At 41.1% G+C, this 16654-nt stretch overlaps 1 protein-coding gene across 2 annotated transcripts in view; it reads right to left on the bottom strand.

The window, feature by feature from the left end:
- Positions 1-1086: 1086 nt before the first annotated feature.
- LOC139420376 (sorting nexin 7) overlaps positions 1087-16654 on the bottom strand; it is a 37505-nt gene continuing 21937 nt past the window's right edge. For both annotated transcript variants that reach the window (XM_071170411.1, XM_071170412.1), the window contains one exon: positions 1087-1643. In XM_071170411.1, coding sequence (XP_071026512.1) covers positions 1563-1643 — 81 coding nt within the window. In that variant the 3' untranslated portion in view covers positions 1087-1562. The remainder of the gene's footprint in view (positions 1644-16654) is intronic.

Genomic DNA, 16654 nt, shown 5'->3' with positions numbered 1-16654 from the left:
TACCCACATGGCAGGGCCAGCGTTCACTACAGCATAGCCAGAGAAAGAAATCTGGTTATGTGTGTCCTAAATAGCACCCGATCCCCTATGGAGCACAATACTTTTGATCAGAGCCCTATGGGTCCTGGTGAAAAGTTTTGCACGAAATACAGAATAGCCAGTTCAGGTGCAGGTTGTCCGTTGAGGTGGTAAATGATGTGTCCTCACCTCAGGGGTATACTATTAGTTATTCAGAACAGCTTGATCAAAAGGAATCAGTTGGAACTGTGGAGGTAAAGGAGTCCATGAGAAACCACCAAACATGGTCCATAGTTTAAACTTGATTAACACACACAATCTAATATTATATTCTAATGGGATGCTTTGGAACACTGTATTGATGCCAGTTCTGATGTGTCCCAAACGGCACCATATTCCCTTTATAGTTCATGACTTTTGACCAGAGCACTGTCAGAAGTAGTGCACGATATAGGGAATAGGGTGCCATTTGGGAAGTACCTCTGGTTATAGCTCTTGGTTTTACAAGCATGTGCTTTCCTTTCCTCTCGTTGCTCGTTCTATATTCAATAAAGTGCAGATAAAGGGCCTAATTTCCAGGGACTGTTATTTTGAGGGTTCTTTAATGTTGAATGTGATTAGGCCTTTAGAGTGGGTAACCTAGTTAAGCAGGGAACATGCATCTCTACTCAACTGTCCGTTCTCACACACGTACAGCATGAAAATCCCCATCAGCTGACAAAGCAAAACAAAATGTATGCCACAAATAGAACTATTTTCAATTACAAGTTGCACCATGACATTTATAGTAGAGCGATTCTGGTTGGATGTAACGAGACACTGGTGTGAAAATGGATTATATTTCATGATCAATGGAAAAGATTGCATTTTTCTGAAGAGTTTAGCATGGTTTCCTTTTCAGACGGTAGTGTTCGTCATAAGCTTCGCAGATCGTAATATCTTGAAAAGCACCTACATGAAAAGAACATTGCCATCCAAAGAGAAGTTCTAGAGGCTGCTGCTGCTCGCTGCTAAGACTAACTACAAGCCAATAGCTTAGGCTCCATAAAACACCATGTACTGAGAAAATGCAATTTAGCAATCCATTTATTATGCCAACATCTTAAAAACCCAATTTAAAGCTTTACAAAGAGAAAAATGTGTATAGTATAAAATAAAAAAAAGTGGCACTCTTTAGTTTATTTTCTGTTATCAAAATACCATAGTGAGTCATTGTAAAACAGGTAAACAAGTAAAGTATGTCATTGTATTGCTGTGAAAATCATGGGGGATCCATCAGTGTACTCAGTATATCTACCCTCAGATCCAGGGCTGTACATACAGAAGCCCTAAGGCAGCGGCTGGCTGATCATGCATATTTAAAGATCTCTCAGATTTATCACAGTCTGTGCTAAAGTGACTTTAAAGTGAAGCTTCATTGGAATGATTAGGGTTCAATTACAGGAGTCCTCCGGGTTGTGCTGGAAGATGTCTTTGGCTGTGCCCCCTGGGTAGGGGGTAGTAGGCAGAGGGTTGCGTAATAGAGAAGAAGTGCATCGTGGAGGTTAGGGGGTGTTGTCTCTGTCAGTCTCCTCGCTGGGTTCTGTTCTCTGGGAGAGAAGGAAGGTCTCCCACACTGCCAGACACTGGAGGAGAGAACACCCACATCATCAGGTTATGACAGACCGGTAAGTCTCACACACACACAATCACTCAGTTGAAACGGCAGGTCTGTGAACTTTCGAGCCAGTCAGTATGTTTCCACACATCAATAAAACCTTCCACTGTCATCTAAACTTCCAAAGTAATAGCTGTCTGTTTAATGGCCGCCGTAAGTCAGACACACATGGCATGCCTCAATTCAGCAGCCAATTTCGTTCACAGGCTCCGGCTGCTCCCTGGACTTCTGTCTCATCTATTTGTCACTTGACAAGGTTGTGATTAATGTTCTGACCCAAACAGAGCCAAGCATCCACCCAAACAGCCCTATTTCCTCCGTCTCCATCCTCCCCCCATCTAAACATCCCGTTCTCCTCTCACCCTGCCTCCTCTCACCCCAATCTTCCACACCCACCCAACCCTTCACTCCACTCTCCATCCTTCTCTCCTCTTCCAAACTTAACCAACATGACAGTGGCAGGAGGCTCTCGTGGGTAGCCAGCTGACTGCCATGTCACTAGTGCTTAATCATGATGACACCTTCACCACAGGACACAGACTCAGTCTGACCTTTACCCATCAGCCTCACTGACGGGGCCCAGAGAAGGCAGAGCTAACCAGAGTTTGGACATAGCTGCTTTACACAACAGGTTATACAGGGACAGAGCACAGGGCTAAACAGAGTATGGACAAAACTGGTTTACACAATAGGTTATACAGGGACAGAGCTAACTAGAGAACCCGGGACAGAGTTGCTGTACCCTAGGGACCATGGGTTATACAAGGATAGGGACAGAGAGCAGAGCTGTGTTAAGTACAGAGGGGCGAATAGCGAGGGGGCGGAAAGAGTTACAATAGACTAGACCAAGGGCCACAAGCTTCACAGAGCACAGGGACAGAGCTGCTGTGAGCTACACAGAGCACACGAGCAGAGGGGGAAAAATGGCGAATAGCAGATTTCTGTGACTCAGCAGCTGGCTAGAATACTAAATGGGAGCAGATGCACAGAGCTGATCACAGGAAAGACCAAGACACAGAGAAAAGAGGCTGACAGAAAAATAAAAAAAATGTTTACTTCCACAGCTAACTACTTGGAGTTAAGTTTATTCAAACTTGAACGTTTATACTTAATGATACCGTATGTTGTGGGATAAATAAACAGGTTTGACTAGTACTAAGATAAGACTGTGTGTTTAAGGATTGTGTGTTTAAGTGTGTTAACTGTGTGTTTAAGGATTATTGTGGTTGAGGAAAGCGATACATAGTTAGTGCAACTTATCCTTCCTTCCAGACGGAGTGTTTAAGCCCTCAAATTCAGATAAGACAACAGACTGTTGAATAAAACATTCAGGGGAAATCAGGCGACAGCTAAATCCATTTAAAGACCCGACTGGGAGAGAAGTACAACCCTGCCGCCAACGCAGCATTCTTCCCGGAGATCCAAAGCCCTTTAAGTTCATACCTTGCAGTGGAGCTGTGAGGATGACTGTCTGATTGAAGCAACACTAAAAAGCCTATGGCAGCACAATGGGAGGCAGAGAGAGGAACCTCACTCCTGAGCACTGTAAAGGACAAGACACCATAATGAGCGGTTGGCCATCCCATCGCCTCTGACCACAGAACATCGGCCATCATGTTGAATCGCCAGGTGATCCTCCGGTGTACGACTGATGTTCATTATGGTGTCTCGTTTCATAACTTCTGCCTTCACACATAATGCCCGGTGCATCGTCAGTATGACATGACCAACATGTACAGGTACCCGAATTATAACGAAGTGAATAATTGGACCCAAAATTGAAGGGTATAATCTGTCCTTGGTCCCAGCATGTCTGGACTGACGTGTGCACTGACGCAGAGCTCCACAGGGGTGATAAGTCGCCATCCAATCAGGGGTGGCTATCTGTGCATTACCAAGGAGGCAAATGTCAATACACACTCTGCCGCCGAGAGGGGAGTGCCTGTGTGTGTGTGTTTATCTGGTAGAGGAGCTCCATCAGTGCTGGTCCTGACACAGCCTGTGACAGCTCCAGCTGAGGTAATGGGTCCCGTGTAGCAGTGTGACTAGCGCGCTAATTAAGGAGATTGTTAAGGGGGGAAGAGACCGCTAGCCTCGTTAACATCATTAGCTATCCTCCTTTTCTCCCTCCAGGCTCCAGTGGTTTAGCCGGAAGACAGGTAAACTGAAATAAAATCAGGCAGCATTACATATGAACACCAGTGGATGAAAGAATGCATGCACAAGCAAACATGCACACACACATCTTTATGCACAAGAGCGGCTGCACTAGTCCAGAAGAAAGTTATGGACTTGAGCTCAGCACAGACTTCCTTCACATCAATATTCAGATACTCAGAAGAGTTGAACTGACTGTCAATGCCATGGTAGAGGTGATAAGAACAAGGTAGATAATTGTTCCAAATCTAGAACACCTTGTAAGTAAAACCATGTCCAGTTGAAGAAACAATATCATTGAAGAAACCGTAGTTGCTATGGAGTAACCATGGCGTTCCTTTGATGTTGCAACCTGACAGAACGACGCACAGTTGCTGTGCTGTATGCAGAGTGGGTACAGTGATGAACAGGCAGATTCTAAATCTAATGCAAATAGAATTCATAGTACACCAACAAAGGACCATTAAGATTAGAATAGATAGATATCTAAAATATCCCTATATTCCTCTCCGTCAGCATTTATGCAGAGACACGATATCTGCAGGAAATAATAAATCCTGTTTACAAACAATTTGAGAGGGCATTGGTTTGGAAATAAAAAAAGGTACAGTGGTTACAGTCACAGAAATATAACCTCTGGTCTGAGGGGCTTTTCACATTCTGGTAATAATAAGTCTATATTACAGTACAGTAATTGTCAGAGAACTGAACTATGACCTCTATGTGACCTAGCCCTGGGTATCTCTGTATGGTTACAGTCATGAGAAGATTGAATGTGACAGGTATGGAATAAAGTATGGAAAATGGGTCTATAACCCCCAGGCAAACTGATGATTCAGACAAGCATGCACCCTGAGATTTATCCAAGCCCATAATTGATGTTAATATTCCATCTCAGGAAGAGCAAACACCTCACTGAGTCCTCCGAGTACAGCCCTTTCCCCAGTCTCTCCACCCCTCCACAACTTCCATTCACCTTACATCCCCTCCTTCCTTCATCTAACTCCTCCCTTTATCTACCCCTCTCTGTGTCACGCATCCATCCCTGCTCTCCTCTTCACCTTTAGGGCCCGGTTATTGCATTGGCGGTACCACAGGGTGAAGAATGCAGTAGGGTGGTGGTGCGAGGTAGATGAGGGGCACAGAGCATTCCCTCCCAGGCTTACTGCTGCCACCCCCCATACCTCTCATCCTGGATTCTCAGTGTCGAGTGCAGACCTCCTAGACTCTTCTCTTATTAAAGGTCTTATATGAATCATTCACAAAGCCCACGGCACACTCATCATCCAGCCTCCTTCAACACCTGAATAAAATCAACTCAAAGTTTATTGGTCGCGCACACAGTTTAGCAGATGTTATAGCGGGTGCAGCAAAATGCTTATGTTCCTAGCTCCTAAGTATGCAGTAAAAAGTCAAACAAGTACACAAATAATTAACAAGTAAAAACAAGTACAAAAAACATTTGAAATGAAGAAAGTTGGGTAGTTAAATTGGACTCATCCCAAATGGCACTAACAGTCATCAAAATGCAACTTATACATAGTGCCTTTGGAAAGTATTCATACCCCTTGAATTTCCACATTTTATGTTTTTGCCTAAACTCAAAATGTAATTGATCTACACACAACACCCCATAATGACAGAGAAAATGTGTCTACAAATGTTAGCAAATGTATTGAAAATTAAATACAGAAGCCTAATTTACATAAGTATTCACACCCTTGAGTCAATATATTTTAGAATCAACTTTGGCAGTGATTACAGCTGTGAATCTTTCTGGGTAAGTCTTTAAGAGTGATTACAGCTGTGAATCTTTCTGGGTAAGTCTTTAAGAGCTTTGCACACCTAGATTGTACAATATATGCACATTATTCTTCTAAAAACTATTCAAGCTCTGTCAATTTGGTTGTTGGTTATTACTGGACGGACAATTTCAAGTCTTGCCATAGATTCTCAAGCAGATTTAAGTCAACTAACTAGGCCACTCAGGAACATTCAATGTCCTCTTGGTAAGCATCTCATGTATATTTGGCCTTGTGTTTTAGGTTATTGTCCTGCTGAAAAGGTGTATATCTCCCAGTGTCTGTTAGAAAGCAGACAACCAGGTTTTCCTCTAGGAGTTTAGTCTGTTTTTTAATTTTTAAAATCTAATTTTACTGTTTGCATGAGTTACTTGCTGTGGAATAGAGTTCCATGAAGTCATGGCTCTATTTAGTACTGTGTGCCTTCCATAGTCTGTTCTGGACTGAAGAGACCTCTTGTGGCATGTCTTGTGGGGTATGCATGGGTGTCCGAGCTGTGTGCCAGTAGTTCAAACAGACAGCTCGGTGCATTCAACATGTCTCTTCAACCGATCGCTACCTGCACCTACCCGCCTGTCCAACATCACTACTCTGGACGGCTCAGACTTAGAATACGTGGACAACTACAAATACTTAGGTGTCTGGTTAGACTGTAAACTCTCCTTCCAGACCCATATCAAACATCTCCAATCCAAAGTTAAATCTAGAATTGGCTTCCTATTTCGCAACAAAGCATCCTTCACTCATGCTGCCAAACATACCCTTGTAAAACTGACCATCCTACCAATCCTCGACTTTGGCGATGTCATTTACAAAATAGCCTCCAATACCCTACTCAACAAATTGGATGCAGTCTATCACAGTGCAATCCGTTTTGTCACCAAAGCCCCATATACTACCCACCATTGCGACCTGTACGCTCTCGTTGGCTGGCCCTCGCTTCATACTCGTCGCCAAACCCACTGGCTCCATGTCATCTACAAGACCCTGCTAGGTAAAGTCCCCCCTTATCTCAGCTCGCTGGTCACCATAGCATCTCCCACCTGTAGCACACGCTCCAGCAGGTATATCTCTCTAGTCACCCCCAAAACCAATTCTTTCTTTGGCCGCCTCTCTTTCCAGTTCTCTGCTGCCAATGACTGGAACGAACTACAAAAATCTCTGAAACTGGAAACACTTATCTCCCTCACTAGCTTTAAGCACCAACTGTCAGAGCAGCTCACAGATTACTGCACCTGTACATAGCCCACCTATAATTTAGCCCAAACAACTACCTCTTTCCCAACTGTATTTAATTAATTAATTTATTTATTTTGGTCCTTTGCACCCCATTATTTTTATTTCTACTTTGCACATTCTTCCATTGCAAAACTACCATTCCAGTGTTTTACTTGCTATATTGTATTTACCTTGCCACCATGGCCTTTTTTGCCTTTACCTCCCTTCTCACCTCATTTGCTCACATTGTATATAGACTTGTTTATACTGTATTATTGACTGTATGTTTGTTTTACTCCATGTGTCGTTGTATCTGTCGAACTGCTTTGCTTTATCTTGGCCAGGTCGCAATTGTAAATGAGAACTTGTTCTCAACTTGCCTACCTGGTTAAATAAAGGTGAAATAAAAACAAAAATAAAAAATGTCAATACCTCTCACAAATACAAGCAATGATGAAGTCAATCTCTCCTCCACTTTGAGCCAGGAGAGATTGACATGCATATTATTATTATTATTATTAGCTCTGTGTACATCCAAGGGATACCTGTGCTCCCCAATTTAAAATTTTCCTAAAGCCTTAGTGGCATTTGACCACATGACTGAACAATAGTCTTGGTGAAACCAAACTAGGGCCTGTAGGACCTGCCTTGTTGAGAGTGCTGTGAAGAAGGTAGAGCAGCACCTTATCATGGACATACTTCTCCCCATCTTAGCTACTGTTGTATGAATATGTTTTGACCATGAGAGTTTACAATACAGCATAACCCCAAGCAGTTTAGTCACCTGAACTTGCACAATTTCCACATTATTTATTATAAGATTTAGTTCAGATTTCGGGTTTAGTGAATGATTTGTCCCAAATACAATACTTTTAGAAATATTTAGGACTACCTTATTCATTGCCACCCACTCTAAAACTGCAACTGTTAACTTTTGCAGTAATTTCAGTCACTGTAGTAGTTGACATGTGTGGAGTCATCCGCACACATAGACACTCTGGTTTTCCTCAAAGCCCGTGGCTTTAGTAAAGATGGAAAAGGTAATGGGCCTAGACAGCAGTCTTGTGGAATTCCTATTTCTACCTGGATTACATTGGAGAGGCTTCCATTAAAGAACACCCTCTGTGTTCTGTTAGATAGGTAACTCTTTATGAACAATATGGCAGGGGGTGTAAAGCCATAACATACGTTTTGCCAGCAGCAGACTATGATCGATAATGTCAAAGGCCGCACTGAAGTCTAACAAAACAGCCCCCCCCAATCTTTATATCATCAATTTCTCAGCCAATCAGTCATTTGTGTAAGTGCTGTGCTTGTTGAATGTCCTTCTCTATAAGCATGCTGAAAGTTTGTCGTCAATTTGTTTACTATAAAATAGCATTGTATTTGGTCAAACAATTTTTTCCAAAAGTTTACTAAGGGTTGGTTACAGGCTGATTGGTCAGCTATTTCAGCCAGTAAAGGGGGCTTTACTATTCTTAGGTAGTGGAATGACTTGCTTCCCTCCAAGCCTGAGTGCACACACTTTCTAGTAGGCTTAAATTGAAGAGGTCGCAAATAGGAGTGGCAATAGCTTCTGCTATTATCCTCAGTAATTTTCCATCCAAGTTGTCAGACCCTGGTGGCTTGTCATTGTTGATAGACAATATTTTTGTTCACCTCTTCCACACTAAGTTTTCAGAATTTAAAATGACAACGCTCGTCTTTCATCATTTGGTCAGATATACTTGGATGTGTTGTGTCAGCATTTGTTGCTGGCATGTTATGCCTAAATTTGCTAATCTTGCCAATGAAAAAAATAAAGTAGGTGGCAATATCAGTTGGTTTTGTGATGAATGAGCCATCTGTTTCAATTAATGATGTAGCCGAGTTTACCTTATTTCCCAGAATTTAATTTAAGGTGCTCCAAAGCTTTTTACTATCATTCTATATTTATCTTAGTTTCATAGTGTAGTTTCTGCTTATTTTTATTCAGTTTAGTCACATGATTTCTCAATTTGCAATAAGTTTGCCAATCAGCTATGCAGCCAGACTTATTTGCCATTCTTTTTGTCTCATCCCTCTCAACCACACACTTTTTCAATTCCTCATCAATCATCATCACTGGGATTTAACAGTTTTTATAATCATTTTCTTAATGGCTGCATGCTTATTAGCAACTGGAAAAAGCAATTTCATAAATGTGTCAAGTGCAGTGTCTGTTTGCTCCTCATTACACCCTATGGACCAACATATATTTTTTACATCAATAACATAGGAATCACAACAAAACTTAATTGAAAAACCTCTTATACACTACATTAGGCCCAGCATTTAGAACTTTGGTTTTCCTAGATATGGCTACTATATTGTGATCACTACAGCCGATGGATGTGGATACTGCTTTCAAGCTAATATCTGCAGCATTACTAAATATGTGATCAATACATGTTGATTTCATTCCTGTGCTGTTTGTAACTACCCTGATAGGTTGACTGGTAAAAAAAAGGTAAATTTTTTATTTAATCTTTATTTAACTAGGCAATTCAGTTAAGAACAAATTCTTATTTTCAATGACGGACTAGTCCGGCCAAACCCGGACAATGTTGGGCCAATTGTGCGCCGCCCTATGGGACTCCCAATCACGGCCCAATCATATACCTCTCAGGCTTCATTCTGCTCAATGTCATTTAGGTTAGTATTCTGGAAAAACTACAATGTTGTTGATCCATCCTCAGTTCTCATACCACAGACAAACTCTGTTTTAAAGCCACCATTGGCCTCATGGTGAAATCCCTGAGTGGTATCTTTGCAGTGAATGGGTGTAATTAAGCTTCCCCCACCCATCTACCAATAGGTGCCCTTCTTTGCGAGGAATTGGAAAACCTGCCAGGTCTGCATTGTTGAATCTGTGCTTGAAAATCCCTGTTAAACACAGTTATTGCACACAGAGTGAGTCCATGCAACTGATGCGACTCGTTAAGCACATTTGGAAATTTTGACATTATAGGCTATTGAATGCAAGCCATTGACAAAAACTCAACTTAATCCATTTGCAATTCAGGCAGTAAGAAAAAGTCAAGGGGTGGGAATACTTTCTGAAAGTAAAATTATTTCCACAAAACATACTAAGAATGATCCGTACAGCAGTAGATATATTAGTGAGCTATGTCAAGAATCAAGTAGATAAATATGCGGTGTGTAGAAACAGTGTAACTAAATACAAAGTACAGTAGTAGAAATATTACAATGAGCCACATCAGGAATACAGTATTTGTGAGTGTGTGTGTGTGTGTGTGTGTGTGTGTGTGTGTGTGTGACTGTGTTAAATCAAATTTAATTGCATTGGTCGCATACATATATTTAGCTGATGTTACTGCGCGTGTAGCGAAATGCTTGTAAAAAGTCATTTCCGGCTGTATGTAATAACAGAAAAAAAACATTCTGGGCTAATAACCTAAGAAAAAACGTTAACAAAATACTGAAATTGTTTAGGAGCTAGAAGCAGAGCTGCAATGTCTATCGGTGCCATAGCAACGATGTGGGTGTGTGTGTAAGATAGTGTGTACGTGTGTTTTGTGTGAGTGTGCGTCACCTGGTAGACTGCTAGTGATTGCTGTTCAACAGTCTGATGGTCTGGTAATAGAAGCGGTTTCTTAGTCTCGGTCTTGGCACTGATGCACCTGTACGGACTCAGTCTGCTAGACGGTAGCTAAGTAAACAGTCCATGGCTCGGGTGACTGAGGTCCTTAATGGTCTTTTTGGCCTTCTTTTGAAACAGAGCACTGTAATTGTCCTGGAGGGCAAGCAGCGGGCCCCAGATGATACGTTGGGCTGACCGCACCACTCTCTGGAGAGCCATGCGGTTGAGGGAGGTGCAGTTTCCATACCAGCCAGTGATGCAGTCTGACAATGTTCTGGTGTATGTGTAGAAGTTTTTGAGGGTCTTACCGAATTTCTTCAGCTGCCTGAGGTTGAAGAGGCAAAATAGCAGCCGCGCAGTCATGAATGAACAGGGAGTACAGGAGGGGGAACGCCGTTTTGAGGATCAGCTTGGCAGAGGTGTTGTTGCCTTCCCTCACCACCTGGGGTTCTGACCCAAGACCCTGAGCTTAGTGACAAGTTAATGCTCATGTGGCTGAATGGAAGCAAGTCCCCGAAGCAACTCTCCAACATCTAGTGGAAAGCTTTCCCGGGGGAGTGGAGGCTGTCATAGCAGGAAAGGGGGAGACCAACTCGATATTAATGCCCATGATTTTGGAATGAGATGGTCGACGAGCATGTCTCCACATTCTTTTGGCCATGTAGTGCGCGCGCGCGCACACACACACACACACACACACACACATACACACACACATACATATATACACACACATACATATATATATATATATATATATACACACACATATATATATATATATACACACACACACACACACACACATATATATACACACACACATATATATACACACACACACACATATATATACACACACACACATATATATACACACACACACATATACACACACACACACATATATATACACACACACACACATATATATACACACACACACACACACACACACATATATACACACGTATACACACACACACGTATACACACACCAACAGTTGAACTCGGAAGTTTACACTAAAAAGGTCAGAGTTATTAAAACTTGTTTTTCAACCACTCCACAAATTTCTTACTATAGTTTTTGCAAATCTGTTAGGACATCTACTTTGTGCATGACACAAGTCATTTTTCCAACAATTGTTTACAGACAGATTATTTCACTGTATCACAATTCCAGTGGGTCAGAAGTTTACATACACTAAATTGACTGTGCCTTTAAACAGATTGGAAAAAATCCAGAAAATTATGGCATGGCTTTAGAAGCTTCTGATAGGCTAATTGACATCATTTGAATCAATTGGAGGTTTACTTGTGGATGTATTTCAAGGCCTACCTTCAAACCCAGTGCCTTTTTGTTTGACATGATGGGGGAAAAAAAAAATCAACAGAAATCAGCCAAGACCTCAGAAAAAATGTAAATGTATTTGGCTAAGGTGTATGTAAACTTCCGAATTCAACTGCACACACAGAGACCCCAAATAGAAAATCCATACACAAAAAGCTTATTTCTCTCAAATTTGTTTATACCCATTAGAGAGCAGTTCTTCTTTCCCAAGATAATCTAGACACCTGAAAGGTGTGGCATATCAAGAAGCTCATTAAACAGCTTGATCATTAAACAGGTGCACCTTGTGCTGGGAACAATAAAAGGCCACTCTAAATTGGCATGCCGACTGCAGGAATGTCCACCAGAGCTGTTGCCAGATAATTGACTGTTAATTTCTCTACCATAAACCGCGTCCCAATGTCATTTTAGAGTTTTTGGCAGTACAGCCACTGGCCTCACACATCCTGCTTCTTCATCTGAGAGCAGCCTCCCAGACAGCTGACAACTGAAACCTTTCTGCACAATCTGTCAGAAACAGTCTCAGGGAAGCTCATCTGCGTGCTTGTTATCCTCACCAGGGTCTTGAAGTTCGGAACCGTAACCGAGTTCAGTGGGCAAATGCTCACCTGGGAAGGTGTTCCACTAGATGTTAGAACTAGAGGTCGACCGATTAGGATTTTCCAACACCGATACTGATTATTGGTGGTCCAAAAAAAAGCTGATAAAAAAAATATTAAAAAATAAATAGGCCAATTTTTATTTATATTTGTAATAATGTCAATTACAACAATACTGAATGAACACTTATTTTAACTTAATACATCAATAAAATACATTTAGCCTCAAATAATGAAACATAATGCCAAAAACAGTGTTGAGTGCCATGCTCAGAACATGAGAACATATGAAAGCTGGTGGTTCAATATTCCCAGTTCTTCAATATTCCCAGTTAAGTTTTAGGTTCTAGTTATTATAGGAATTATGACATGTAGACTATTTCTCTCTATACCATTTGTATTTCATATACCTTTGACTATTGGATGTTCTTATAGGCACTTTAGTATTGCCAGCCTAATCTCGGGAGTTGATAGGCTTAAACAGCGCTCTGCTTCAAGCTTTGCTAAGAGCTGTTTGCAAACGCAGTAAAGTGCTGTTTGAATGAATGCTTGCTGCAGCTGCCTACCACCGCTCAGTCAGACTGCTCTGTCAAATCAGACTTATTTATAATAAACACACAGAAAAACAAGCCTTCGGTCATTAATATGGTCAAATCCGGAAACTATCATTTCTGAAAAACAAAACGTTCATTCTTTCAGTTAACCTGTTGGATCTCTAGGGGCGCTATTTCATTTTTGGATAAAAAACGTTCCCGTTTTAAGCGCGATATTTTGTCACGAAAAGATGCTCGACTATGCATATTCTTGACAGTTTTTGAAAGAAAACACTCTGAAGTTTCAAAATCTGCAAAGATAGTCTGTAAGTGCCCCAGAACTCATTCTACAGGCGAAACCAAGATGATGCGTCAAGCAGGAAATGAGCAGAATCTCTGAAGCTCTGTTTTCCATTGTCTCCTTATATGGCTGTGATTGCGCAAGGAATGAGCCTACACTTTCTGTCGTTTCCCCAAGGTGTTTACAGCATTGTGACGTATTTGTAGGCATATCATTGGAAGATTGACCATAAGAGACTACATTTTCCAAGTGTCCGCCTGGTGTCCTGCGTGGAATTCGGTGCGCAAACGCCAGCTGCTTGTACTTTTCCATTTGATTGAGGGGAGAAACCATGCTTCCACGAACGATATATCATTGAAGAGATATGTGAAAAACACCTTGAGGATTGATTCTAAACAACGTTTGCCATGTTTTCAGTCGATATTATGGAGTTAATTTGGAAAAAAGTTCGCGTTTTGAGGACTGAATTTTCGTTTTTTTTTTGGTAGCCAAATGTGATGTACAAAACGGAGCTATTTCTAATACACAAATAATCTTTTTTGGAAAAACTGAGCATCTGCTATCTAACTGAGAGTCTCCTCATTGAAAACATCAGAAGTTCTTCAAAGGTAAATGATTTTATTTGAAGGCTTTTATGTTTTTGTTGAAATCTTGCGTGCTGGATGCTAACGCTAATGCTAACGCTAAATGCTACGCTAGCTAGCCACTTTTACACAAATGATTGTTTTCCTATGGTTGAGAAGCATATTTTGAAAATCTGAGATGACAGTGTTGTTTACAAAAGGCTAAGCTTGAGAGATGGCATATTTATTTCATTTCATTTGCGATTTTCATGAATAGTTAACGTTGCGTTATGGTAATGAGCTTAGGTCTGTAAATAGAATCCCGGATCCGGGTTTGGTCGACGCAACAGGTTAAATACGGAACCATTCCGTATTCTGTCGAACGGGTGGCAACCCAAGTCTAAATATTGCTGTTACATTGCACAACCTTCAATGTCAAGTCATAATTGTGTAAAATTCTGGCAAATTAATTACGGCCTTTGTTAGGAAGAAACAGCCCGCAATGAGCCAGGCGACCCAAACTGCTGCATATACCCTGACTCTACTTGCACTGAACGCAAAGGAAGTGACAATTTCCCTAGTTAACATTGCCTGCTAACATGCCTTTATTTAACAAAATATGCAGGTTTAAAAAATATATACTTGTGTATTGATTTTAAGAAAGACATTGACGTTTATGGTTAGGTACATGTGCAACGAATGTGCTTTTTTCGCGAAAGCGCTTTTGTTAAATCGTCACCCGTTTGGCGTAGTTGAAGTAGGCTGTGATTCGATAAATCAACAGGCACTGCATTGATTATATGCAACGCAGGACAAGCTAGTTAACCTAGTAATATCATCAACCATGTGTGTAGTTAACTAGTGATTATGTGAAGATTGATTGCGTTTTTTACAAGAAGTTTAATGCTAGCTAGCAACTTACTCATTGCAGCCACAAGGTCCTTTTGACACTGCACTCACGTAACAGGTGGTCACAGCCTGCCATGCAGTTTCCTCATGGATTGCAATGTAATCCGCCATAGTCCAAAAAGGCCGATTACTAATTGCTATGAAAACTTCAAAAATCGTCCCTAATTAAAATCGGCCATGCCGATTAATCGGTCGACCTCTAGTTGGAACATTGCTGCGGGGACTTGTTTCCATTCAGCTACAAGAGCATTCCTGAGGTCAAGCACGGATGTTGGGAGTTTAGGCCCGACTCCAAAACAGGTTGGTATAATGGTAAAGACTATGTAACTATTGTGACCTGGAAGAAATAGAAAATGAAATAAATGTTATCCTCTATTGCCTTTTCTACCACCATATACGCTAGCTCTTATTCCAGAAAGCTCAACAGATATACCCTGGCATTATGTGGCTGAGCCATGAGGAGAAACTGAAATAATTTATCCATTGTGTATTTCAATTTGCAGAATTTTACGATAAAGCCTGGAATAAAAGAAAATGGGAGGCTAATTAAATTATAAAAATATGCAAATAGCACATATGCACAGTTTATAGATTGTGTGTAGGCCTGTCTCACACCTGAACCAGCTCTGTGTGTCAGACTTGTTGTTGTATTTATCTATGTATTTTTACTGCTCTAGGGTTATAATTATTGCTTGGATAACCTTATTTACTAGTATGCATTGATTTATGCAGTGTGCAATGCACAGAACACCGGAATAATAATCACTAAATTATCACAGAGAATTACTGTAATGTTTGTTAATTGGCACTTTGACACGGAAATAACATGTAATTCATACATTCAGAAAAACAAATAGATGGACACCACCATTCAAAAACTGCAACTCGTTTTTGGAACTCATTACCCTACTTCAATCAACCAGTCCACTTTGTATCGGTCTCAGAATGGAGAATAACAACGGCCCAAGGTATTTCTCCCATGAGTTGGGCAAGAGATGTGTTGGTGGAATTTCGGGAGAATTCTCCTTACATTTCCTTTGTTAAAATCCCCAGCTACAACGAATGCAGCCTCGGGATATGCCATTTCCAATTTATTCAAAGTCCCACCACTTCAATCCCTGACAAAGGACGTATCCCAACTGGCATTACTTTTAATCAGAGTCCTATTGATCCTCGTCAAGAGTAGTGTACGATAAGTATAATAGAGGGCAATTTGGGATGCAGAGTCTCTTTACTTAGTGCACCAATTCGCCAGCAAGAACCAATCAAGACAAATTATCTCCGTTTCTGCTACACAACAAACCCACTGCAGCTGAGGACTGTCTCAAAGTATTCCACAATGGAAGAGGTTTTTCCCACACTATATTGCATTAAACAAATGCTGCTACCCTCAGGCCATACAAGAAAACATATGAGCGATGGGCTTATCGGATATGGATCTTGCCTAGACAAGACTCCTATTTTGCAGGGTAATAATCAGGGGTGCAACTTTCACTGGGGACATGTACCCTACACATTTTGAAATTGCATTTTTGTCCCCCCCCCCAGTTTTATAATTGGAATGTGATACAAAACAAGGCAACGGACATCTCCGAGCGGCCGGGTAGGCTGTTTGGAGTGTTTATCCAACTGGATAATTATTAGATATTTATTTATAATAACCCCACTCCTAAAACAAAAGTTTAGCCCCTGGTGTTAATGGAGGAGTTACTTGAAGCCATGTTCATATTCAATCTAGAGGATCTAGATCAATTAGCATGCTGCCTTGTATTCCTATAAGTACACAAAACGAAATACAACACCAGCCTCCAGCAAACTTCTGACGCGCCGCCAATAAAAAACTACTTTCAAATCGTCATCTCAAAGACCATTGGAATAGTCCCAAGTAGATGGTGTGTAGATGACATGTATTTACCGTCTACTG

This window comes from Oncorhynchus clarkii, chromosome 11 (genome assembly GCF_045791955.1).
Source record: "Oncorhynchus clarkii lewisi isolate Uvic-CL-2024 chromosome 11, UVic_Ocla_1.0, whole genome shotgun sequence".
In the NCBI taxonomy this organism is placed as follows: domain Eukaryota; kingdom Metazoa; phylum Chordata; class Actinopteri; order Salmoniformes; family Salmonidae; genus Oncorhynchus; species Oncorhynchus clarkii.
Note: the sequence above shows the minus strand (reverse complement) of the source record. Positions and strands in the feature narration are given on the sequence as shown.